The sequence below is a fragment of the Falco cherrug genome, chromosome 9 (assembly GCF_023634085.1).
Source record: "Falco cherrug isolate bFalChe1 chromosome 9, bFalChe1.pri, whole genome shotgun sequence".
In the NCBI taxonomy this organism is placed as follows: Eukaryota; Metazoa; Chordata; class Aves; order Falconiformes; family Falconidae; genus Falco; species Falco cherrug.
Window position 1 is genome coordinate 16,574,907 of NC_073705.1, and position 23,915 is coordinate 16,598,821.

The 23,915-nt window shown below is 38.8% G+C and overlaps 1 protein-coding gene across 11 annotated transcripts in view; it reads left to right on the forward strand.

Annotated features, from left to right (window-relative positions):
* The window catches only part of SPTAN1 (spectrin alpha, non-erythrocytic 1), a 53,472-nt gene that overhangs the window by 2,675 nt on the left and 26,882 nt on the right, over window positions 1-23,915 (forward strand). For 7 of the 11 annotated variants that reach the window (XM_055720902.1, XM_055720904.1, XM_055720903.1 and 4 more), the window contains exons 1-22: window positions 610-657; window positions 5,983-6,222; window positions 6,842-6,967; window positions 9,467-9,607; window positions 10,766-10,912; window positions 11,537-11,670; window positions 12,404-12,548; window positions 12,646-12,800; window positions 14,082-14,217; window positions 14,804-14,905; window positions 15,681-15,818; window positions 16,265-16,375; window positions 16,798-16,875; window positions 17,053-17,208; window positions 17,555-17,759; window positions 17,889-18,070; window positions 18,884-19,127; window positions 19,426-19,548; window positions 20,338-20,555; window positions 21,330-21,422; window positions 21,833-21,967; window positions 22,494-22,642. In XM_055720902.1, coding sequence (XP_055576877.1) covers window positions 625-657; window positions 5,983-6,222; window positions 6,842-6,967; window positions 9,467-9,607; window positions 10,766-10,912; window positions 11,537-11,670; window positions 12,404-12,548; window positions 12,646-12,800; window positions 14,082-14,217; window positions 14,804-14,905; window positions 15,681-15,818; window positions 16,265-16,375; window positions 16,798-16,875; window positions 17,053-17,208; window positions 17,555-17,759; window positions 17,889-18,070; window positions 18,884-19,127; window positions 19,426-19,548; window positions 20,338-20,555; window positions 21,330-21,422; window positions 21,833-21,967; window positions 22,494-22,642 — 3,191 coding nt within the window. In that variant the 5' untranslated portion in view covers window positions 610-624. Of the gene's footprint in view, window positions 1-609; window positions 658-5,982; window positions 6,223-6,841; window positions 6,968-9,466; window positions 9,608-10,765; window positions 10,913-11,536; window positions 11,671-12,403; window positions 12,549-12,645; window positions 12,801-14,081; window positions 14,218-14,803; window positions 14,906-15,680; window positions 15,819-16,264; window positions 16,376-16,797; window positions 16,876-17,052; window positions 17,209-17,554; window positions 17,760-17,888; window positions 18,071-18,883; window positions 19,128-19,425; window positions 19,549-20,337; window positions 20,556-21,329; window positions 21,423-21,832; window positions 21,968-22,493; window positions 22,643-23,915 lie in introns of those variants that run through there. The other 4 variants (XM_055720906.1, XM_055720905.1, XM_055720907.1 and 1 more) reach the window with 1 other exon arrangement.

The following is a 23,915-nucleotide window of genomic DNA, read 5'->3' on the forward strand; positions in this document are numbered from 1 at the left end:
TTCAGGGATTGTACTGTACTCACGGCAAAAATGTAGGGTTAGGGGAGGCAAGGAAATTTTCAGCTAAAAGTTCAGTGGGTTAGTTACGCTTAACAGCTACATAATTGGCCATCTCAGAAAATGCCTTCTGTCACAGCTCCTACTTACCCATTTTTTTACTGAGGTAGTTGAAAGTAAACATCCTTGTAGAGACTTATATTCAAAACCTTCTGAGTTTCTGTCTTTAAATTAAGGTACCACATTTGATTATGCTTTAGCAAGATGTGTTGTTTGCCAAATCCAGATAATTTTCTTTACTTTCTGTTTTGACCTTCAGATTATGGTATGATTTGGTTTTTTAAACTTAACTGGAAAGGTTAGTACATACCAAATTAAGTAAGTTTTCCTGTTGATATTTGTAACCTTTTTTTTCCACGGGGGCATCTGTCACTCACAATAGCTTGCATAACAATAACTCCAAATTGTTGTATATGGCAAGGAACCAAAAGGAAAGTATGAAACGTGTACTGTGACAGGAGATATATTTAAAAAAAAAATAAAAAATTAAGCCGTGTCCTTATGCTAGTCATTAGTTGAATGTTATCTTGATTTCCCCCTCCCTTTTAGACTCTACATTGCTCCATCATGTTGTCATCGTTTCGTAAAGTCAAAGTCCAGGTATTTTTACATCATGCATGAAGTGTCATCGCCATACTTGCTTGCCTTTATTGCAGTGACCTATTTGTAACAAAAAGCCATTTGTTTGAGAGTTTGTTCTGTATAGCAGGAGCTTTATTTTTACTTCAGTGTTGAGTCTGGTCCACCTTTTCTTTAATACTTTGATTTTCCTAATTTCTCTCTGTGATGCATGATGTGATGTGTGAACATTTTATGGCTGTTCAGTATGGTTGGGTTTTGATGTGGATTAGTTTTCTAAGATATTTCTGTTTTAAAAAGTACTTGAGCAGTATCTTTTTACTTAACAGCATCTAAAAATTAACCATGATAAAATTTACATTGTAGAACATTATGTGTTTGAAGTTGGCTTTGGTTCCTGTTCCCATCCACTTGCACAAATTTATAATCCTTGTATTGTTGTGGTGTAACTGTTCATACATCTGTGTTGTTTTCTGTTCAGTGATGATAAAATGAATAGGATGAATGGACCAGAGTTCAGCTGGGTAACACAAGCAACTAGATTTTATTTGGAAATTCTAGTAATGTAAATGTTTATACTACAATTAAAATTACAATGAAAAGATAACAAATGGGAATGGAAAATGCTGAGGTTAACTGTATAATATCACATTACCTGTAAACTCTGCATTTCTGCAATGCAGTCAGGGTAATTTGCTTTCTCAGGAGTCTCAGCAGAGTGCCATCCTTGCCAGCCCTGCATAGTTTTATCAGAGGTCTGTGCTGGTATTAAAACAAAGCCAAAAAAAGCCCGTGTACAAAAAAGGCACCATATTCAGAATTTGAATAGTGGAATTAAAATTTTAAGGCTAAAAATCTTTAAAATGAACAGGTCTTCCTTCCGTATTTCAAAAGTGTATAGTTAATGTTGTGCATAAACCCTCTAATCAGCCTAAATCACTAGCTTTGCAGCCTGATGTAGTTCAGACGTAATTTACCTTTTTTCTTGTAATTCTAGTTTCTTGTGTCCCTGTAACACCTATTCTAATTTTCAGTCTTGTTTGAATTTTACCTGCGCTGCGGTTAGTCTGTTATGAGTCTACGGCATTAAGCAGTGACTTCAGTACACCTTGGTTTTTTGTGCTGCAGCACTTGGCTTATTTTTCTGGCTTGTAATTTACGGAGATTTGAGGCTGTAGGTGACCCTCCTTTACAGTAACCAGTATTTGAGTGCAGGGTTCTGCTGCACCTAGGTCACCCTCAAAATGTTATTTTGTAGATCTAAATTCATAACAAACCAAATGACTGGGCATTAATTTTGTCTCCATAGTGTTTTAAACCTCTAGCATAGGGTATGTGACACCACATCCTTCAATATGCTCATGCAGTTCCCTGCACAGGAACAGAAGCCAGTGCTGCACATCCTTTTCAGGATTCTCTTTTATTTACCTGCAGTACTAGACATACTAACTTAGCGCTAAACCAGGCAGTTGCAGTGTGTTTGTGTTCAAGACATACTTAGTGGCTTGCTTCTTCCCTAGCGTTTTGAGGAAACTGTGAATGGGAGAAATGGAATTTGGAAAAAATGTCCTTTTTTTTAACTCTGTCCTTTCCTTTTGAAGGTTATTTTCACATTCAATATTAGAATTCACATTTTTTTGCTTAAAGAAGGTCAGCAATCCATTCCCGTTCCCCAGGAGGGAGTAGCCAGTATCAGTTAAATGTGCTTTTGACAAGACTTACGATGCATAATATCGATGAATGCCAAAAAAGGCGTCAGGCTGCTCATGTGTGCATACTTGGGAGGCAGGGAGCGTTCTGGTAGGGAAAGTACTCCTGTTACAGGCTACTCCTAGGGTCACATACGCTGAGTATGTGTAATGCGCATCAGGACTTGGCTTAAGAGAAAGTCATTTTACTACATCTTAAGATAGTGATCTTTATGTACTGATCTGATTACTTTTCAGGCAAAGGCGTTTAGTTTTAAGCTTCATGTAATTGTTTTTAAAAATAAGCTGAAGTCTTATGTATAGCACTGAATGTATTTTACATTTGAGTTTTTAAATCCCTGAAAACATGTTTTGGTAAGGGAAATGCTGACAGCTCTTCTTTGTGCCTGCCCTGGTGGCACTGCTGTAATTCCTCTTTAACCCACCTCGATACCACTGTTTCCCCAACTTGAATGGTGTTGCTGACATCATCGTTGTTGCACTGCGGTGTCTATAAATATCTGCAGTTGTATATTCCCGTGCAAATTTTGGTCTACCCTTATGTATAATTTGTATCATCTGGGGAAGGCTCATCATTTTAGACTGGAGGATGACAGTAATAAGTTTGGTTTGGGTTTTTTTGTCTTCAATTGGCTACTACTTTTTGTTGACTTCTTTTTTTTTTTTTGTTTTGGGAAAAAATACCACCACAATGGTACGATGTGAAGAAATGTTTCTGCTTTTATTTCTTTTTTTTGTAGTTAGACATAAGATGATGAGTGGCATTCTAAAGTTAGTCTTACAGCATAGAAGTACAGCGGCAGATGCCTTTCAGGACAGCTACGGTGCACGGGTTTGGGGACGCCTCTGGGATGCCGCCTGGCTGGGCTGTGCAGAAGGCTGAGGCCACGGGCAGGAGCAGGCTGGTGCCATTCCTCCTGCCCACGCTGCCTGGAAGGTTCGCTCTGCCTGACCTTATCAGCTGGCGCAGGCAGCGCCGGGAGGGGCCGCAGGCAGCAGCCATGTGGGGAATGTTGCCTCTGCGTGATGACGAGGCTGGTTATCTGGGGTCAGGCTGGGCACATCCCAGTATGAGCTATGTTTTTCACATTAAAAACATAAAGCGCAACTTGTCGGTGGTTCCCTTGGTAGGTAGGGGTGCAGAGGGGCTTCCTTGATGCTTTTGACTGGTGTAGTTGAACCTGGATGTTCAGCAACGTCTTGGAGAGCTGGTTCGTATTCTGGGGGGTGCTGCAGTTTGAGCATGAACCCGTTGGAGGTAGGCTGCATCATTCTGCGGCATCACGGACTTCTGAGTTCAGAGCTCCCCAGTGACTGCTGATCGCGCTCTGGCAGAGCACAGACTTGCTGACGTCAGCTGATCTGCTGCAGGAAAGAACAGTCTATTATTGCTAGACCAAAGCACTTCTTTTACAATTGACTAGCTCGACTTACTGTAGTTATAAAAGGAGCCTTTCTTTTAACAAATTCCAGCAAAAAGATGAGCCAGATTGCATGACTTGTGTGGTGAGAGGCAAACCAGCTACCAGGCTAAATTACAGGAGGTCTCCTATTTGCTTTTCTAAAATGTAAAAATAATTTAAATGATAATTTCAATAATTCTATTATTTGCATATTTAAATACTTTAAATATTTTAATAATTTAAAGTGATTTAAAATCACTTGAGCTGTGGAGGTTATTTCTGATACTGAGATAAAAGTTGGTAGCAAACCTTGTACAGTGTTCCAAGGACTAACTGGGATTTCATTTTCTGCCAGCAGTGCCCATAACCGGAATAAGCAGAGGGCCAGGCTACAGTCATGCAGTACATTTAGACCAACTGCCACTTCGTTATTCCTAAACACAATTCAGTTTAAAAGAAGTGGTGTCGGAATTCACACACATTTTGACAGCGCAGGAGTTTTTAGCAATAACTTGCTATCTTGGAGGGAAAAGGCTGTTTGAAAGAGCACTTGAAAAACCAGCTGCTTTCTCAGGGGTAAAGGATCTGTAGTTGAGCTCAAGTTCTGTTCAGGGTTTTGATCTTTTAATGCTCAGATACCCTAATCAAGTGGAGCTGTTGGTGGCACTGCCAGATGAAACCTAGACTCCATTTATGTAACATGGTCTGCACAGACCAGGTTGTGTTTTTTTTCCTTGCCCTCTTTTGACAATGATGAATGAAATGCTCAAGCCTGGAAGAGACAGCAAAGCTGAATTTTCTTTCTTTCCTTAAACTGCCGCAATGCAGTCGGGGCTCAGAGTTCACAGGAGTAATGCCTGCTGCTGAAATGGCTGTCCTTTTGCAGGGTGGGACTGTTGGAAGAGAGCTCGGGAATGTGTGAATTCGCCCCCATATGTTCCTTTCTGTCAGATGGTCTCTTTACAAGAGCTTGGAAACCAAACAGAAAACATGGCCGTATAGATTGCTTTCCAACCTGTGGAGTTTTTCATAAAATTGTGCAAGATACGTGTCTAAAGCATGTGGCTAACAACTAAATAAGTTTAATATTTAACAACGCATTTTAAGAGGTTGCCCGAGACTGGTTTTCTTCCCTGTCTTTGATAGGATTGGTGAGAAGTACATTGTAGCTTGACGCTTACAGAATTTGTAATAAAAGCATTGAGCTATACATGTAAATGCTTGTACATCTAGACATCAATTGCATATTATTCAAGCGTGGAGTGTTTGTTGCAACAGCTTCTTGATATGCAGAGTGAATTGTCAATAAATACCCAAACTCTGATGACAATAACGGTACCACCTGAATTTGTGTTACAGTTCTGTTCTAATGCACAGATCTGTTATTGAAAATTAAGTTGCTTTTTGAAAGTTTAGGAACTGAAAAATAAAGGTTATCCCAATTGGAATAGAAAGGAGATAAAGCAGAACAGTAGTCAGTTCTTGAAAACACTAACAGGTTTTAGTACCTAAAGGAACATACAGGGGTTTTCAGTTGAAGTAGTCAGAGCAAGATTACACATTTCATTACATGAAATGATCCTTGACTTACTTGTCTAGTATGAAGCACTGTGAGGCTCTGTGTGGGCTTTTGAAAGGTTATGTTGGGGGGGGCAGGGTGGGTTTGTAACTTTTTTTTAATTGAGAGAACAGAGAGGAGATGTGATCCATGGGGGGTGGGGGGGTGGTGCGCGCCTGTGTGTATGTATAATGTATATAGACATATGTAGACTAGTTAGCTGTTTAAAGAACAGTAATATTCTTAACTTCAGTTTATCTATATTGAGTACTTTACATAAAATGTTTCCAGATTTTATATGTTGTACGAGAAACATTTTATGTCCATATATCTACATATATATATATGCACAGAAACACATTTTTAACGTTTGTATTAGACACTCGCATGCTATAATTTGGGATGACATGGCCTTTATATGACTGCAGCCATGTTTTCCAAAAGAAGTAATGTTAAATGTCTGTAAATACTCCTTGCCCATTATTTTCTTCTAGAAGCATGCATTTACTTATTTATATGTAAAGTATTTCTATTTTTATACCTACCTGCACACACAGAGTAAGACTGTAAGTAAATCACATGCAAGTTTAAAATGGCAGGCTTTTCTTCCATGGATCTCTTCCTACCCTACCATTGTTTTATTATACAAACAAAATGGGGTGTTTTTGGCTTTCAGAAAATGGATCCAAGTGGTGTAAAAGTGTTGGAAACGGCAGAAGATATCCAAGAAAGGCGTCAACAAGTTTTGGACCGTTACCACAGGTTCAAGGAACTATCCTCTCTAAGGCGCCAAAAACTCGAAGATTCCTATAGATTCCAGTTTTTCCAGCGTGATGCTGATGAGCTTGAAAAATGGATCCAAGAGAAACTGCAGATAGCATCCGATGAAAATTACAAAGACCCAAGCAATTTACAGGCAAGTCCTACTGCCAATTTTATTTTTCTTGTACCTTGAATTTTAGGGTGTACCAGGTCAACTGGGATAGACAGAACAAACATCTAAATGTAGCTTGATCTGAGAGTGATGAAGAAAGGTGGATGCAACTACCCTTGCAAGTTTAAGAGCCTGGTTACTTTGCTGATATAATTGGAATATTTCTAGTAGTGAATGAGATGCTAAATCAGCATGGAAAAAGTTACTCAATGTAATGTGGTGTAAGACCAGCTTTGTTTAATCCTAGAATTCGTTGGATGCTTTGGCTCTGTAAATAAATTTGAATTAACTCTTACTGTTTCCACAAAAAAAAGATATTTGTAGAAAATAAAATTGTATGGGTGGGACTAGCTGACAGGTTCTTAGATGTTTGAACTCTCCAGTGTAGAAAAGCAAGCACAATAATGAAATGACAAAAATTGGGGTGTTTGAATCTACCCGTGACACATACGATACAGCTATGATTTTCAACTATGCTGTTTTATTGTTTGTTTGTCAGTACTGAATGTGCATAAAATACACTAAAAATCTTGATGCTTGGAAATGTGGAGGAGGGCTATGCACCAAATCTCAGTCACATTCTTTCATGTTTTACTCGTAGGGGAAGCTGCAGAAGCACCAAGCTTTTGAAGCTGAGGTGCAGGCCAATTCAGGAGCTATCATTAAACTGGATGAGACTGGAAATCAGATGATTAATGAAGGCCATTTTGCATCTGAAACCATAAGAGTGAGTTTTAAAGCCCTTTTTTTGGTTTTTTTTGTTGTTTTTTGCCTCTTACAGGCTTCTCCTTAAACACTTTTTGCAGATTGCATGGATAACTATATTCTAAAACACTGTTAAAAATTCTATAGGTATTTGATCTAGTGAAATCACAAGAAAATTTGTGTTTGTAAGGCTTACAGATACTTTTCTCTTTCACGAGCACCCAGCTTATATCTTTTCTTGAATCCAGTTCTGAGGTGAGCTATCTACCAGTGGAGTCTAGGAACTTGAATTGGAAAAACATCAAGATGTGTTGAAAGTCACAAGGCAAATGATTAATTATACTTGTGGTTCTTCCCAGAATGGCACAATATCAAGAGGCAGCAAATTCACAAGGCCTGGTGTCAGGGGATGTTGACCGCTCATTTTTGCTTATATATAGCATTTTGATTTTCTGCAGTAATATTTATAAGTAACACAAACAACCATACCAGTCAACCTCAGACATCTAATTTCTATGTGCTGTAGCTCAGATCAGTTCCCTAGTGATCTTCACTTTCCAGTTAAGTTGTACTGGCCATATGTTCAGATCTGTTGGTGTTCTACAGCTTTTTCTGTGAGCTCCAAGTACAGTGCTCTGTCCACTCTGTTTATCCAGCAGTGAACATCTCTTAGGACATCTGCTTCCTTAATAACAAGCAGTAAGCTTTCTTCAAATCCGTTTCTGAGATTGAGTGGTTTTTTTCTTTCTCTCTAAATCTCCCAAACTGTAATGCAGTGACAAATGTTTTTTTAAACTCTTTGCTGCTGGACTAACTAGATAGGTTTATGTTTGACAGTATTTGAGTGATAATGGATGTTTTTTAAAATTCTGAGCAAACTGTAACATGTCATGATTTGATAGTTATCTTTTACTCCTTCTCCTCTGTATTCTCATTTTTCTCTGGTTATGTTAGGGTTTTTTGTGCTTAAGTGTGTGCATACACGTGCATGTGCGTACCCCACCAGTAAACACTTATGTTTTTTATGGATACCAGCTTCTTCTCCAGGACTCATTTTGTTAAATTTGCTGTTTCTTGTGCCTCGCTTCTTTCAGTGTTGGTTATGGCTGCATTTTTCCTTAATGCAAATAACTTGTTTAAAGCTTTTTCTTTTATGAGATTTGGATGTGAGCAGTTTATAACTTTTCAAAAGGAGAGCTCTTGTGGTATTTTTGGAATGATTATCAAAACTTACTTGATATGTTCATAGTTTCATTATAACTAAGAAAATATGGCGGCTAAGGAAAAACAGATACTTTTTTTAATACATTATATAATAAACCTCCCCCCCCCCCCCCCAAGGTAATGATTATTTTAGAAATCTCATTGTGATTGTATAATCTTTGCAACAAATAGGAAAAAAAAAGTGATACTGTGTCTTAGCTACTCAAGGTAATTTGTTACTTGTGTTCTGTTTGGAGTGGTAATTTGCCTTTTAATGGTTCAGTCTTTCACGCCATACCGGACTGCACAGCGCCCCATAGTAACGGCCACCCAAGTTGGGTCCCACATACGAGTAGGTGAAACCTCTGGCTGTGCAGTGCAATTTCTTTTTGCAATACCTTCTTTCTTCCTTGGCTGACAGTTTGCACTATCCTTTTGGGCAGTGCTAGGAAATGGAGTGGCATGAGCTCTTTTCCTACCTTGAAACCTACCTAAGTGAACTTTCCAAATTAGTTACATGGGTGTCCACCCATGCCAGATGTTCAAAAGCTTCTCTCACTGACTTTTAGGTTTCCCATCTCAGTGAGCCAAGCTTTATAGATGATGGGTGGAGCAGATATTTCCTGTTTTGCAAGTTGTGTGTCTGTGTGGGAGTGTGGTTTTTCTTTTAGTTGTCTATAAAATTTGTGGTTGCTCCCAACAGTTCTGAAAGGCAGAGAGTAACCAGAGAGAGACTCAATATTAAAACTAGTATTTGCTCCTAGTATTTCAGTATTATGTTGCTTAACAATGCTGGCTAAATACATTAACTGGTCAGTGCTAAAAGAAATGGTTAAAATACTGTGAAGTGGCACACGTTTGACTTGAAACAAAATGTGTCATCTTAAATAAAAATGAATTCTCAAATGAAGATGAGATTAACTTACTGGGAGTTGTTCAGTCTTTTACATGGAAGTCATTTGAAGGGGACAGCAGCAAGTTTTTGGTCTAGCATTGGTCTAGTATTTAAATCAGATTTTATCACAAAATGTTTACCTCATAGTTACATACACATAACTATTTGATAGCTTCATTATTAATAACAAGTGTGTAAGTACTCACTTCAGTAATTCCTAATTTTGTATTGTTACTTCATTTGAAAACTGGTGGTTTTGAAATTTGAAAACTGGAGATGAAGTTAGGAGGTTTGTCCACTCTTTGTCTAAAGTAGAGTTTGGGATATACAGTTTTGGAAAAAATTATTCTGTTGAAGTCAGGAAGGGAATTAATCTGATCTTCTCTGATACAGGATTTTAGTAACAACATCCTATTGTTCTAGACTCGGCTCCAGGAGCTACACCGACTATGGGAATTACTGTTGGAAAAGATGAGAGAGAAGGGAGTCAAACTGTTGCAAGCACAGAAGCTGGTGCAGTATTTACGGGAATGTGAAGATGTCTTGGACTGGATCAATGACAAGGTATTTTATTACCTACTTTTACTGTGATCTCAATGGGAAATTCAGTGTGTTTGTGTGGAAATTTTCTATCAACATACAGTTGCTGGAGTTCAGGTAGTCCCAGAGAGCTTTTAAAGGCATCTATACATTTTATTTAGTTTATGCATATTGCATAAGCAGTAGGTATGCAAACTACTATTTGTTCTTTTGCAGTCACAACAAGAGAGGTATTAGACTAAGAGGAAGCCTGCATGTTGGAGAGCATAGTTAAACATATTTTTTTTTTTGCTTTGAGGAGACTTTCTTGTTTCTCATTGTAATCAAATTCAGGTTTTCTGTAACGGAAATCTGTAAAAGCAGGTAAATGTGTAAAAACGGAAATGTGTAAAAGCAGGTGGTTTTTATAAATGTTCTAAATTATCTGTTATAGAAAGTAGCTGGCAGAGTGTGCATGATTACTTAATGATTGGAATATCTTTAAATAAGCATTGTAAGGACATTAGGTGCAAGAGAACTGTTGTATCTTGATTCTTTGAACTCTGAGGAAACAGACCACAAACCACACTATGAACAAAAAAAGGCCACAAAATGATCATACAGGTTTTCTTAATGATGGTTTGCTATTTTGTGTCACTGTGGATTCAGACTTTAAACCCTGCATAACTGTTATGTGATGGTGCACTTTTCAATAAGAAATCTTGAATCAGAACCTTACAGCAAATGCCCGTAAACAATCTAAAAATGTAAACAACTTCTAGTCACTGTGGGTACTCCAAAATAGGATGGGCAATTATTTTGTAGTTTTAAAAGTATGTTTTTTCTGTGTATATTTTCTTGCAGTAATTAAGGTTGTTGTAGTAGCGATCATAGTGCATAGAACAGAAAATTTATGGAAGAACTGGTTATATTCAGTAACATGAAAAATCAGTAAGAGCAAGCAAGATGAAAAAAATAATACCCTTGGTGATCTTGCATGTTTTCTATGATAATTGACAAGTGTTGGGGGGATTGGAGTGGAGTTTATTGGAGAAAACTAGTTTTAAATCTGTCTGTAAACACAGTGATTGTAACTGTCTTTGACCTATTCAAAATTAGGACAGTTTGCTTCCTGATTTTTAGTATTGATTTCCCATGGGATATACTGAAATTGTAATGGTTTTTTTTCCCTTGATTTGCTAGGAAGCAATAGTGACCTCAGAAGAACTTGGGCAGGATTTAGAGCATGTTGAGGTTTTGCAAAAGAAATTTGAAGAGTTCCAGACAGACCTTGCAGCTCATGAGGAAAGAGTAAATGAAGTGAACCAGTTTGCTGGCAAACTTATCCAGGTAAACATTTATGTGTGTTGAAAATCTCCCTTGGCAGGCCTGGTATAACAACAAACTTTTGTCTGCAACTCCCTCTTCTCCCCTCTGGCTTGGTAGCAGATCTTTAAGCTTTACTCCGCATGTGTGTAGATACTTGGCTATCTTAATTTTAAATGGTCATCATTTGATTTACTTGTTCTGCTGAACAGCTTGAATAACAGGCCCAGCTGAGAATGTTCCTGAAAATGTGGAGGGTAGTGATTAGTAAGAGAAACTGTTGTGTTTGGAGTTAAATGTGTTTCCCTTGGACAGCCAGGATTACTATTATCTTTTCTTCTGGTATGTCATCTGGAGCTTGATCAAGGAATAGAGACAGGGCAGGAAGTACTGTATTCCAGGGAACAAAAGATACTGTTTACAGCCCTCTTCCCATTGACTAATCAGTACATAGGGAAACCTAAACTACTACAAGAGTATTGAATGTTTACACAGTGAGGTTTTGGGGAAATTATCAAATTGAGTGATCATCTGGAAAGGACAGTGATTACAAGTTCCTCTCTTGAAAAACAGCAGTGTTTTAAATTTTTGTCAATGGATGTAAAACTGCAGGACATATGAAAATAGCATTTTTCCTTTGCTTGCCAGGAACAACACCCTGAGGAGGAACTGATAAAGTCCAAACAGGATGAAGTAAATGCAAGCTGGCAGCGTCTTAAGGGGCTTGCCCTTCAGAGACAAGGAAAACTCTTCGGGGCAGCTGAAGTTCAGCGCTTCAACAGGTAATGATCTTGGCTGGATCTACTGAAGTGATGTAATAGTGTTGTGGATGTTTAGTGATGCACTCAGCTGCATACAGTAGTATGAGAAGAGCTGCTGTTGTCTGTTACATTTTTTTTTTTGCTCTTCCTCATGACTTGTTGATTGAGGACCTTGTTCTAGAATTACCTTAAAATAGTCATTCTGATTTAGCTTTTCAACACTTGGCAGTTTTGTTCATTCCTGCTAATGGCAGTTTTGCTTTGCTTACCTCTGAGGGCTTTTTCCCCCAGTTCTCCCCTTAAAAGGGGTCGGGTTTGGCTGTCAGATGGCTGTCAGTCTACTTGTTCTGGGGTTCTTTGAGCAGCATCTTTCTAGCCTCCTCTCCATCTATAGCATTTTGAGATTTGCTGTCATTTAAGTCAGAGAAGGGTCCAGAGTGGGAAATACCCCGACTAGGTGATGATGCTTAGTGCTGCCATAATTCCTTGTTTGCATCTTGGTGACTTGATCTGAAGAATGGTCTACCAATGTGCTTCAAGGGTTTTTGAGATTTTTTTTTTTTAAAAAGGGCTAATTTTTTTAGGGTGGATTTCATTGTTGTTGTTTTTGTTTCTTTTTAAAAGAATGATTATAGTTGGATGCAGTGTTTATAGATACATGCCAGTATGTCTGGCATACATACAGGAAAACATGCTCTTTTCTTCCTTTTTCCATACAAGATAGACTGCTTTCAATTTGTGCTTTGTTTTGAAGGGATGTGGATGAAACAATCAGCTGGATTAAGGAGAAAGGGCAGTTGATGGCCTCAGATGATTTTGGCAGAGACTTAGCCAGCGTGCAGGCGCTACTACGTAAGCATGAAGGCCTGGAAAGAGATCTTGCAGCTCTTGAAGATAAGGTACCCATATGAGATGCATTTTACCTCCAATTTAAATGTGGTAACCTGCTTGTAAAAGGCTAGAAGCTTACTACTCACTGTTTATGACTGGGTTTAGGTTAAGGCCCTTTGTGCAGAAGCTGACCGTTTGCAGCAGTCTCACCCAATAAATGCTTCTCAAATTCAAGTGAAACGGGAGGAGCTGATTGCCAACTGGGAACAGATCCGAACTCTGGCAGCAGAGAGGCATGCTCGCCTTAATGACTCCTACAGGTAGGAATACTGTCATGCTGAAATGACCTTTCTTCCTTATTCAGATTTGACAGAGGACTCTTGGGAGGAGGAGGAAGGGATGCAGTTTCTGAAATTTTTGGATGATTCTGATGTTTTCAAAAGCAGTCTTGTCCACCAAGTTATATTTTGCAATAACTTCTTGTAGTAAAAGAAATACATATATGATAAATAAATACTTACTGTTTCTGTTCATTCTCTGGATGTGGATCAGTTATGGAAGCAGATGCCTTGATGTTTTTAGGGTATTTACTTTTTTCCCAATCTGAGTTGATACCTGCATTTTGAAGTACATTATCTGACTATATTTTAATTTTGGTGGTTTTTTTAAATACTCGTATTAAAAATCTGTTCACTGTGGGGTCTTCATGATTCTCTGTGAAGGCTAAAGTATGGTATGTTATTAGATGTGTTGTCCTAGACTAAATGAAGTACCCATTTCTGTAATAGCTGCTTTGTTGCTGTGGGATTTGTCTTTGTCCAGTCTTGTTCCTGTCCTAGCCTGGTTGTCTATGAAACATCATCTGCTAGATCACTGTTGAGCAGCATACTAAAAAAACCCTTACCCTAATGTGGTGGTTAGTTTACATCGTTTCTGATTTTGGTTTTTTGCTGTTTGTTCCCTCCCCTGCTGCAAGATTTATGGTGGTGGAGACCCACACCATTAATAATTTTTCCTTTGCTTTCCTTGTCATAATCTCTTCAGATCAGTTAACAGCAAATATAAAAGGGAAGTAGAAACTGATTGCTTTTGCTGATGAGTGCTAAGTACATGCCAAAGGCAGTAACTGTAAAGGCATACTGGAAGGAATCAGAATTTGTTTGCTTGCAGTTCTAAGGCCGAGGCATGTGCAGTTGAAACTTTCTGTCAGTAATCCCCGACAGACACACAGTGTTACAGTTGTGACAGAAGCAGTCCCATGGACCCTCTTGAAACACTCGGAGAACTATCTTTTGATTTCTGTTGTCTTCAACATACAGGCTTGTAGTTAGGAATATTCCTTTTACTTTCAATGTAAGTTATATACAAAATATGTCTTTGAGCAATTGATTTTGAACCTAGCATTTTCCTGACTTTAAAAGGCTTCTTTTTTTGATTGAGAGCACATTTAGTTATTTAATATTCTGATTGCATTTTGATATTGTCTTGGGTTTTTTCTATCTGAGGAACAGCTTTATGTTTGTAACCCTTTCTTTGGGGTAAAGATGGAGAAACTATGCAAACAAATTATTTCCAAACGTTTTTTCTTATGCTTTCCTAAGACTACAGCGCTTTCTTGCGGACTTCCGAGACCTCACCAGCTGGGTGACTGAGATGAAGGCTCTGATAAATGCTGATGAACTTGCCAATGATGTGGCTGGAGCAGAAGCTCTTCTAGATAGACATCAAGAACATAAGGTATAAAAGTTATACAGCCAAATCCAGTCCGCAGCCCTCAACAACTGATTTGTATGTCTTACACAGTCTGTTGAGTCACAACTGCTGATGTTGTACCACTAGAATCCTTTGATCATGCGACTAACGCAGTATTAGATGGATGTCCTGATTTAGTATTTTTACTTTGTTTCTTATTAGCAGATATACTATAGATATACTGGATATAATACAATACTAGGTATAAGTATTTAAAAATGCTTATGATAATATTTTATAAAAAAATAATTAGACCTGATAGCAGTCAGTTGAACTAATGACTGTTCTAGCTCTCCATCTTGAGGAATTGCTTTAAGCAGAAAGCTTAAAACCAACATTCAGTTTCAACTTTTAACTTACATATTTATACTTGCCTTATCGACGCTGTAAGCTAATACATTTTATTCTAGTTTTCATTAGATAAATTCAAATGTATTTAAAGGTAGCTGAATGTTTTATCATTCAGGTGTGCAGACTGTTGTTTCTGTGTTACTTTCAATAGCAGTTTTCGTATTCTGACGCTATTCTAAGATAAATTTTGGTAACAGCTTATTCACATCCCCTTTCATAGGGAGAAATTGATGCCCATGAAGATAGCTTCAAATCTGCTGATGAGTCTGGCCAGGCTTTGCTTGCTGCTGGGCACTATGCTTCTGATGAAGTTAAAGAAAAGGTAAGCAAGAGCTCCTAGAGGAATTTTATCCCTTTCTTCTGTGTCCCTTAATTTAAAAGTTCATTTCTTATTAAGATCATAAGCTGCAAAGTATCACTCCTCTAGGTTACAGGGCTTCCTTCATGTATTTAAGTAATGTGTGCTTTTCAGTCTCAGATTGCCAGCTTCTGCTTATCTATTAGTAGGAACTATTAGGACTATTGGTACTGTCTATTGGGAACTCTTAGTATATCTTTCCCCCAAAAGAAAAATGGGTTATCTGTTTATCTTGGTTTAGGTATGCTGTCAGAAGTGTCAGCAAATAATTGGTATTTCTGAATTTTGTTTTTCAAACGAATGGGGCCTCTCATGAAGTCTGCATATTGAAACATTGGTCAATCAGACAGTTCAAATGCCGCAAGTGAGAGTGGGCCAAAGAGATTTCAGAGGTTGAGAGAGCAGGATGGTTTCCTGAAGAGCTTCTCTTACAAATAGGTCTGCAGTCAAAAAGAGTGGCTGTCCATTAAATATCTCTGTGCAGATTTAAATTGGAAAAGGAGATGTTTCTGACTGAAGTCAGAAGGTTGTAGCCACTACTCAAGCTTGATAAGCTGGGTAAAGACTTGTCCTCTATGAGGATGATGATGTCAGTAACAGGACAGTGATTCTTCACACAGGAGGTAGTTTTCAGTCCACTGTGAACCCCTTTTTTAGAGTCACTTGATTTTACATTGAGATGGAAATGAACCGGACTGCTAAATTAAATTATTTTATATTCCTCTTCTCAATCCGTTAGCTGACCATCCTCTCAGATGAAAGATCTGCCTTGCTAGAACTATGGGAGCTTCGCAGACAGCAGTACGAACAGTGCATGGACTTGCAGCTTTTCTACAGAGATACTGAACAAGTTGACAACTGGATGAGCAAACAAGAAGTGAGTGCCTATCTTGGAACTCTCCAGATACGGTTGATTTTCATTTCTGGCTAGACTTCTGTAGACTTAAACAACTGATATTTACTAGTGGCAGTAACTGCCACTAAACATGCACTAGTGAGCGTAGTGCTGTGCAGAGTTACTTATCTGACTGTCAGAGTTGCTACAATGTCTGTTTTCATCTAATGCTGAAACTATTAGTTGTGACAAGTTGGCCTCAGATTGCTTTTATGTGTGTTAACTCTTGTAAAATGCTGTTTCAATAAGAAGCTAAAAAGAATTATTCAGAACCTGTGGCTGTTAGAGGCATACATGCAACACCATGCCAATACATCATCCTTTACTTTTCAATAATATCATGTGGTAAGGAACATCACTGGCCATGCTTGAGTTGCAGTAGAGCAGCTGAGCATGGAAACATAAATGTGTTTGTTTCCTTACTTCAGGCATTTCTGCTGAATGAAGACCTTGGTGATTCTTTGGATAGTGTGGAGGCTCTTCTAAAGAAGCATGAAGACTTTGAGAAATCACTAAGTGCCCAAGAGGAGAAAATCACAGTAAGATATTTACATTAGGGGACCACTAAACAGAACAAGAAATAAAACAAGTGAATTTGTTGACTGGGGAGGAAACACTGCCAGAGGATGACAGAGGAGGATGGGGTTTGCTCTGCAGAACAATGCACTATTACGTGGGATGTAGAAAACAGTGGGAGAGATAGGACAGGGCTTGACTGGTGCCTCAGAGAGTTGAGTAACCCATATCATGCCAGCACACGTGTGGATGAAGATTGTCAAAAATCTGCACTCTTCCACGTGTAAGGTGATGGTACAGATAAAAGAGGGTGTAATGATAGCTATCTTAATAATGGCTTTCTGTTAGTTCTACTGTGATAAACTTTTGAGAATTAATCTACCAAGTAAACTTGCACAAGCAATTTCTATTACACCAAGTAAATGGAAACCTGTTTTCTCTTTAGGCATTAGATGAGTTTGCTACTAAATTGATTCAGAATAACCATTATGCCATGGATGATGTTGCTACACGCAGAGACGCTGTAAGTATCTAGAATAGGTTTGGACTGTAGACTTTAAATCATGTTCTGCTTCATTACTTTAAATGGTATGTCTGCAATACAGGGAAAGGCAGTGGAGCTCTCCCAGAAGTACAGATACAGTGGTGGCTCTTAAGAAACTTGAAAAATTTAAAAAACTTTACTTTTTTTTTTCCCCAGCTGCTGAGCCGCCGAAATGCCCTTCATGAAAGAGCTATGTACCGCCGTACTCAGCTGGCAGATTCTTTCCATCTGCAGCAATTTTTCCGAGACTCTGATGAGCTAAAGAGTTGGATTAATGAAAAAATGAAAACTGCAACAGATGAGGCATACAAGGTAAACACAGACAAATGTTAGGGTAATTTTAAGGCAATACCAGGCTTAATGTAATCAGTCTAATGATACAAAGCACCGTCAGTCAAAATGTTGCTGATAGTAGGCCGTATTAATTGCAACAGGAGGAATTGTAATTTCTTCTTGACCCCAAGGGGGATTTTCCCATCATACTGTAACCACGCTTATTAAATAGGTTAAGTGTTCTGATTTAAGGTGTATTTTTGGCACTAAATCCTGTAGTGTCATCTTGGCATGTATATTAACGTAGTCTGATTTTAAAAATTCTTCGGAGACCTATAGGTACTAATTTTGGATTGAAAGGTTCTTTTTCTTTCCTCACTGGTAGGACCCATCAAACTTGCAAGGTAAAGTTCAGAAACATCAGGCTTTTGAAGCAGAGCTTTCTGCTAATCAGAGTCGTATTGATGCACTGGAGAAAGCTGGCCAGAAGTTGATTGATGTCAAACACTATGCATCTGATGAAGTGGCAGCTCGCATGAATGAAGTCATCAGCTTATGGAAAAAACTTCTGGAGGCCACTGAGCTCAAAGGTACAACTTGTTCAGAAGTATACAGGCAATTACTTTTCTAGAGAGTGTAGCTGGGAGAAGACAGGAAGCGAGTTAAATTATGTGGAAATCTTATGTCATCTTTTCCTCTTGACACTCTGTCTCGGTCAGGTATAAAACTGCGTGAAGCCAATCAACAGCAGCAGTTTAATCGCAATGTGGAAGACATTGAGCTGTGGCTGTATGAAGTAGAGGGACACTTGGCTTCTGATGATTATGGAAAAGATCTTACTAGTGTTCAGAATCTTCAGAAGAAGCATGCCCTGCTAGAGGCAGATGTTGCTGCTCATCAGGTAAGGGAAATAGGTTTTTTTCCTACACTTTCAGATCTGTTCTCTCAACAATATTTGCTCCCGAGACTTTTGCAGGTCTGTATTTCCATAATTTTTGTAGCTTTGGGCTTTACAGTTTATTTATCAGAAATAATCTTGAACTGAAGTGTACGTGGTACGTCCCTAAGAGCAGTATCTTCATGACTTTGAGAAAAGTAAGCATTTTGAAAAAGTAAAATAATCCCTGCTGACCTGTATGACACTACAACATTGTGTTGTGCTGTGAATGCCAACTTAAAAAGATGCACCGTGCTTTGCGTAGGAAATGATTGCCCCTTAGAGTCTCCATTTGCAAACAGCTTATTCTTACGCAGTTTGTTTTCATGTAGCTCAAAGAAATGGGAGGGGAGGGAGAACAGATCAGTTTTTAAATATAGAACTTTACAGCAAATGGTTCTTTTGTTTGCAAATGATCTTTAAGGGAATTAAATCTACAGCAAAAAGATAACAAGATCTGGGTTCCCACAGCTGGAATTCTCAGTTGTTAATAATTTAAGAATTGTTTGTGTAGAGTAGCACATCTGTAAAGTTAATGTAATTTCAAGAATCTTTTGTTTATTTTATGAAATTGACAGATTAAACCAAATTACATTTACATAATGTGTTGTATATTATCCAGGATATAACTGTTACCAAATGATTGCTCTGGCAGTGTGTAGCTGAGGTTCTCTTCTCATACAATATAACTTACTAGCTGAGACCTGAAGATGTTTTCAGTCACTGCAGCCATCTTACAGAAATTCTGATGTAATGCTGTCGCTGAATTTATTTTAGGATCGTATAGATGGCATTACCATTCAGGCACGCCAGTTCCAAGATGCTGGGCACTTTGATGCTGACAATATCAAGAAGAAACAAGAAGCTTTAGTAGCTCGTTATGAAGCTCTAAAGGATCCTATGGTAGCTCGCAAGCAGAAACTTGCAGATTCTCTTCGCCTGCAGCAGCTTTTCCGTGACATTGAGGATGAAGAGACCTGGATAAGGGAAAAGGAACCTATTGCAGCTTCAACAAACCGAGGTTGGTTTATCCCGATAACTCCAGGATTTAGGTGTTAGAATTGTTCTGTTATAACTTGCGTTTTTATGGAACATGTGCTTATTGTAACTAATGGTGTTTGGAGTTACATATTTGCCATCACCCATGGTTCTCTAACTGTTACTTTGCTTCTACAATTCCAGTGGGTAGTGTAGTTTTTCATAGTGCTCTATTGCGATAGTACTTTGTAAGTTTGCCTAGCACTGGATGCAGGTGCCTTGAAATTTTTGTTTGGTCTAATGGCTCCGAATTCACTGATTAACTGTTTTGTGTCTTTCAGGCAAAGACTTAATTGGTGTCCAGAATCTGCTAAAGAAGCACCAGGCTTTGCAGGCAGAAATTGCAGGCCATGAGCCCCGCATTAAAGCAGTCACGCAGAAGGGAAATGCTATGGTGGAAGAGGGTATGTCTCAGTATTTTTTAATTCTTCCTCTTTCAGAAATTCAAATCTTTGTGCTGGAGCTTGTTCTCCAGCCCTGTACAATAAAGAATCACTGCCTGGTTTTGTCAAGGCAATAGACACAAGCCTGCTAGCTGGATGAACTTCCGGTCATTCTTTCACCTAAAAATAAAAATAGATTCCTTGATGGGAACTTGTCATGATTTTCACAGATCTCCATCTGCTCTTGACAAACACATACGAGCCCTGTATTCAGCAACTTTGTGCCTATGATATTTAGTCTCCATTTTTAAATCTATTGAAGGCTTGCATTGGAGATACCTAATCATGATGTGAGAGGCAATCCTCTGCAAAACCAGTAAGAGTCATTCCTGCTTTTAAATAAGTAGGCATTTCTGACTGGGCGTTCTTAACACAAGAATGCTAAAAAAAGTTTCCCCTATTCCAGCATTCAGAATGCAGGTCTGAAATAATATTAGCCTGCTGGTAAAAACTCTGCCACTGGAAAGAGATGACCTTTCCTGCTTCATGATTGACAAGAAATGTTATGATGTGGCTTGTTTTGTTCTTAATGATTCAATTATTCCTAGTACAGTTTGACTGACGAGTACAGAGTTTTCCAGTCTGAGGCAAAAGGACAAACTGAGCTGTGCTTTCATTATTCTGGTCAGAATAGGCTACATAGGTTTAAACAGGTCTAATGTCTGACTTTCAATAAATACAAGTAATTTTTTAGTGTGTATTATTTATGTCTCCTTAAGTCCTTCAGTTCCCTCTCCTCCTGTTACCTAGGACATTTTGCAGCTGAGGATGTGAAAATCAAATTGAATGAGCTAAACCAAAAGTGGGACTCTCTGAAAGCTAAAGCATCTCAGCGTCGGCAAGACCTAGAGGATTCCCTGCAAGCTCAGCAGTATTTTGCTGATGCTAATGAGGCAGAATCCTGGATGAGGGAAAAGGAGCCCATTGTAGGCAGTACAGACTATGGAAAAGATGAAGACTCTGCTGAGGTATTTGAGACTTCTATTTGAATCAGTTTTCCATAAACACAGCAAGGGTTTGTCCAGTGGTAAAAAAATAAGGAGCTCTGCAAATTTCAGGACACTTAACAAAAAGGGCAGAAGATTCTTGCATCAAACTGAATTTTGGCTCTCAGCCAAAAGAAGACAGTTTTTCCCCTGTCTTAGTTATTGTTGCACATGAAATTAATTTTGCTGTCCAGTATATTAAACCAATTGCAAGAAACTTCACATTTGTATTCACTCTTTTACAGTGTTGTTTTTGTTTGTTTGGGGGGGTGGGTTTTTTTTGGCAAAGTGTAATGAGACAAATATCAGCAAATTCCTCATATGATGTTGCATTTCAATATGAGTCTGGTTTTCAGTAGTTCCTTGGTCTGGAAGTAATATTTTGTCTAGAGTTATTTTACTAGTATCATTCTGTGGTCAAACACATCCCAGACACTGCTGACTGACGTTTCATCAAAATGGAGTGCAGTTTAAAGGCATACTTTCAAACTTAACGCTGTTTCCAGAGTGATATGTGGTATTCCTGGTTGGAACAAAAGAATGTTCCTGAGATAAGGCAGAGGAAAAGCACCAGAAGCATTTGGATCACTATCTTGCCTGTGAATAAATAGAAGTGGTTATTCTCATGAGAGTCACAAGACTGGCAGCTGTGAAAAAACCCACATTCCCTGTGTATGGAGCCAAAGTGTATGTTTTGAGCACAGTAATATTTGTAAAATGGCTAGGTGTACATGTTGTTTTTATCTTCGCTTTCAGGCTCTTCTGAAGAAACATGAAGCTTTGATGTCTGATCTTTCTGCTTACGGCAGTAGTATCCAGGCATTAAGGGAACAGGCCCAGTCATGCAGGGTAAGGAAAGATGCTAGTCATGCCACTGAAATTCTTGGGTCAGCAAAAGGTAAAGACAAAGCTTAATAACAGTTGTTGTTTTTGAGAACTTATTTCAGACCGTACTTGGTTTTCTCAAAAAATTTAGTGGTCTGGTTTTGTAATCCTGACAGAAAGCTGTGTTGCTTTGGAATAAAACAGTATAATATGCTGGGTTTCAAGGTTTGAGCCCAGGCAGCACCTAAACTAAGTCTATCTGCGTTTTTTTCAACAATCTATCTTGTTTTTTCAACTTGTTGAAAAGTTTAAAAGAACAATTTTAAGACACTACAGTAGCTTTATTAACTAAGGGTGAAGTATTTTTAAAGACAACTACATTGATTGTAATAAACATGGAACAACTAATTTTTCTTGTGCTCCTTCTTCGTTAGCAACAAGTTGCTCCCACAGATGATGAAACTGGAAAAGAGCTTGTTCTGGCACTCTATGATTATCAAGAGAAGAGTCCCCGGGAGGTGACTATGAAAAAAGGAGATATCCTCACCTTACTCAACAGCACCAACAAGGTATGTTCTTGCCTTCTGGTTTGCTGAGCTGCTTGGCTGACTTGGTGGTGTGTGTTTGCAGAGCATGGGGGGGGGCGGTTTGTTGCTTTTTTGGTGGGTTTTTCTTCGTGTGTGTCTGTGTGTTGTGGTGGGGTTTTTTTAGTAAGAGCATTTAAAGAAGTTAAAGACTTTGCACATTTAGTTCATGTTCCCATTCAGTGCTTTAGCATACCTCTTCAGTTTATTCTTATGATTCCACTATAGCTGCCAACTTCCCTAAGTCAGATGAACAACATACACTATAGGGCATGTGTCTGTGAGACAACTTACTTCCCCGCTGTTGAGGAATTTTTGACCAAACACAAGGGGAGACATGGAAATATAGACTGAGGTGTCTTCCAGACTGAAATGATCTCCATAAAAAGAGCAAACTTTTGTGAGCATCACTGGGCTTTTTTGTGTTAATTGAAGACTAATTTGCAGCTTTCAGTTGCTCAGGATAGTTTATGCTCGGTGCTTCCCTCACAATGTTTTTTTTTCTTTCCAGGACTGGTGGAAGGTTGAAGTTAATGACCGTCAGGGATTTGTACCAGCTGCCTATGTGAAAAAACTAGATCCTGCCCAGTCTGCGTCCCGAGAGAATCTCCTGGAAGAGCAAGGCAGCATAGCATTGCGACAGGAGCAAATTGACAACCAGTAAGATCTAACTGATGAGATGACACCCATCCGGCATTTATTGGTGTGGCCTTTGCCTCACGTATGCCAGAGGTTTAGGTTGATGCCTCTTACACTAGAGAGTAGTTAATTGGAGCAAAACAAGGGGCTTCTTTACCAAGGGCACCATAATCAGTTGTTTTATTCTTACTCTAGATTTTCTTGTTGCTTTTCCCATTTTTTAACTGTAAAACTCATGACATAGAGCTCAACTTGCTGTCTGACTTCAGCATTTTATGTGTTCCTTTTGTTGTTGTACCTAACAACTTTAACTTGTTTGTGAGTTATATCTGTCTTAAGGAGCTCTTGTATTTGTAGTTGTCACTTCTTAATGTGTGATCTGTTTTAAAAAGCTTTCTTAAATTTGGTTACATAAAGTACAGTACGCTCCCTATATAGGGCTGCCTCTGGAGGTGACCTCCTTAGGAGCTGTGACTACTTTGGTGGTAGCTCATGACTCTTTTCTTTCCCCCCCCCCCTGTAATGTGGTGCCATTATGGGGGCTAAAACATGCCCCGCCCCTGCCCTCTTAAAAGAGGAACGTGCCATTGTAAATAGAGCAAACTGCATGGCTGCTTGGTAATGACTTCCTAAAGCACATGGTAATTGTAGATTAGTTCAGGCAGGGGTTGTGGGTGATAGCCATGAGCTACTGGCTCATCTTATCAAGCCACTTGGAAGCCAAAGCTGAAAGTTTTATGCATACTCCCATCTGTCTGCACAGCTACGCTGTCATTCTACATGAGAATTTCTTCCCACTCAGTTGTTCGGAGTCACCAGTTATTACAGTGCCATACAGTAATTACTAGCTTTAGCTGTAGAATTAAAAAAATAAATCCAACCAAAACTCAACAACACAAACCCAAAAACAAACCACACACACACACACACAAAAAATTTGTACAGGTGAGAAGAAATTATGCTGGAAAATTGTGATACATTGTTCAGGATTTTAATAATGCGTAACTTTCTCTGTGGGTTTGCATGCTGCATTCAAGAACTAGAACAGGGGTGCCTTGTTTTAGAGCCAAGGAGAGGGGATCACCCTTTAATTCACAATCACATGGCACAGTGACAGGAAATGAGCAGACCCTATAGAGAGAGTTCAACTGTACTGCTGAGGTTTCCTTATGTGAATTGTACTCCTGGTCTGATTTGCTTTGTTTGCTTCTGAATTACACCTAATTTTCTCCATTTAAATGTGAGCTCTTAATCATCTCCTACTGCAGACAAGCCATGGACGGAGCTGCTGCTT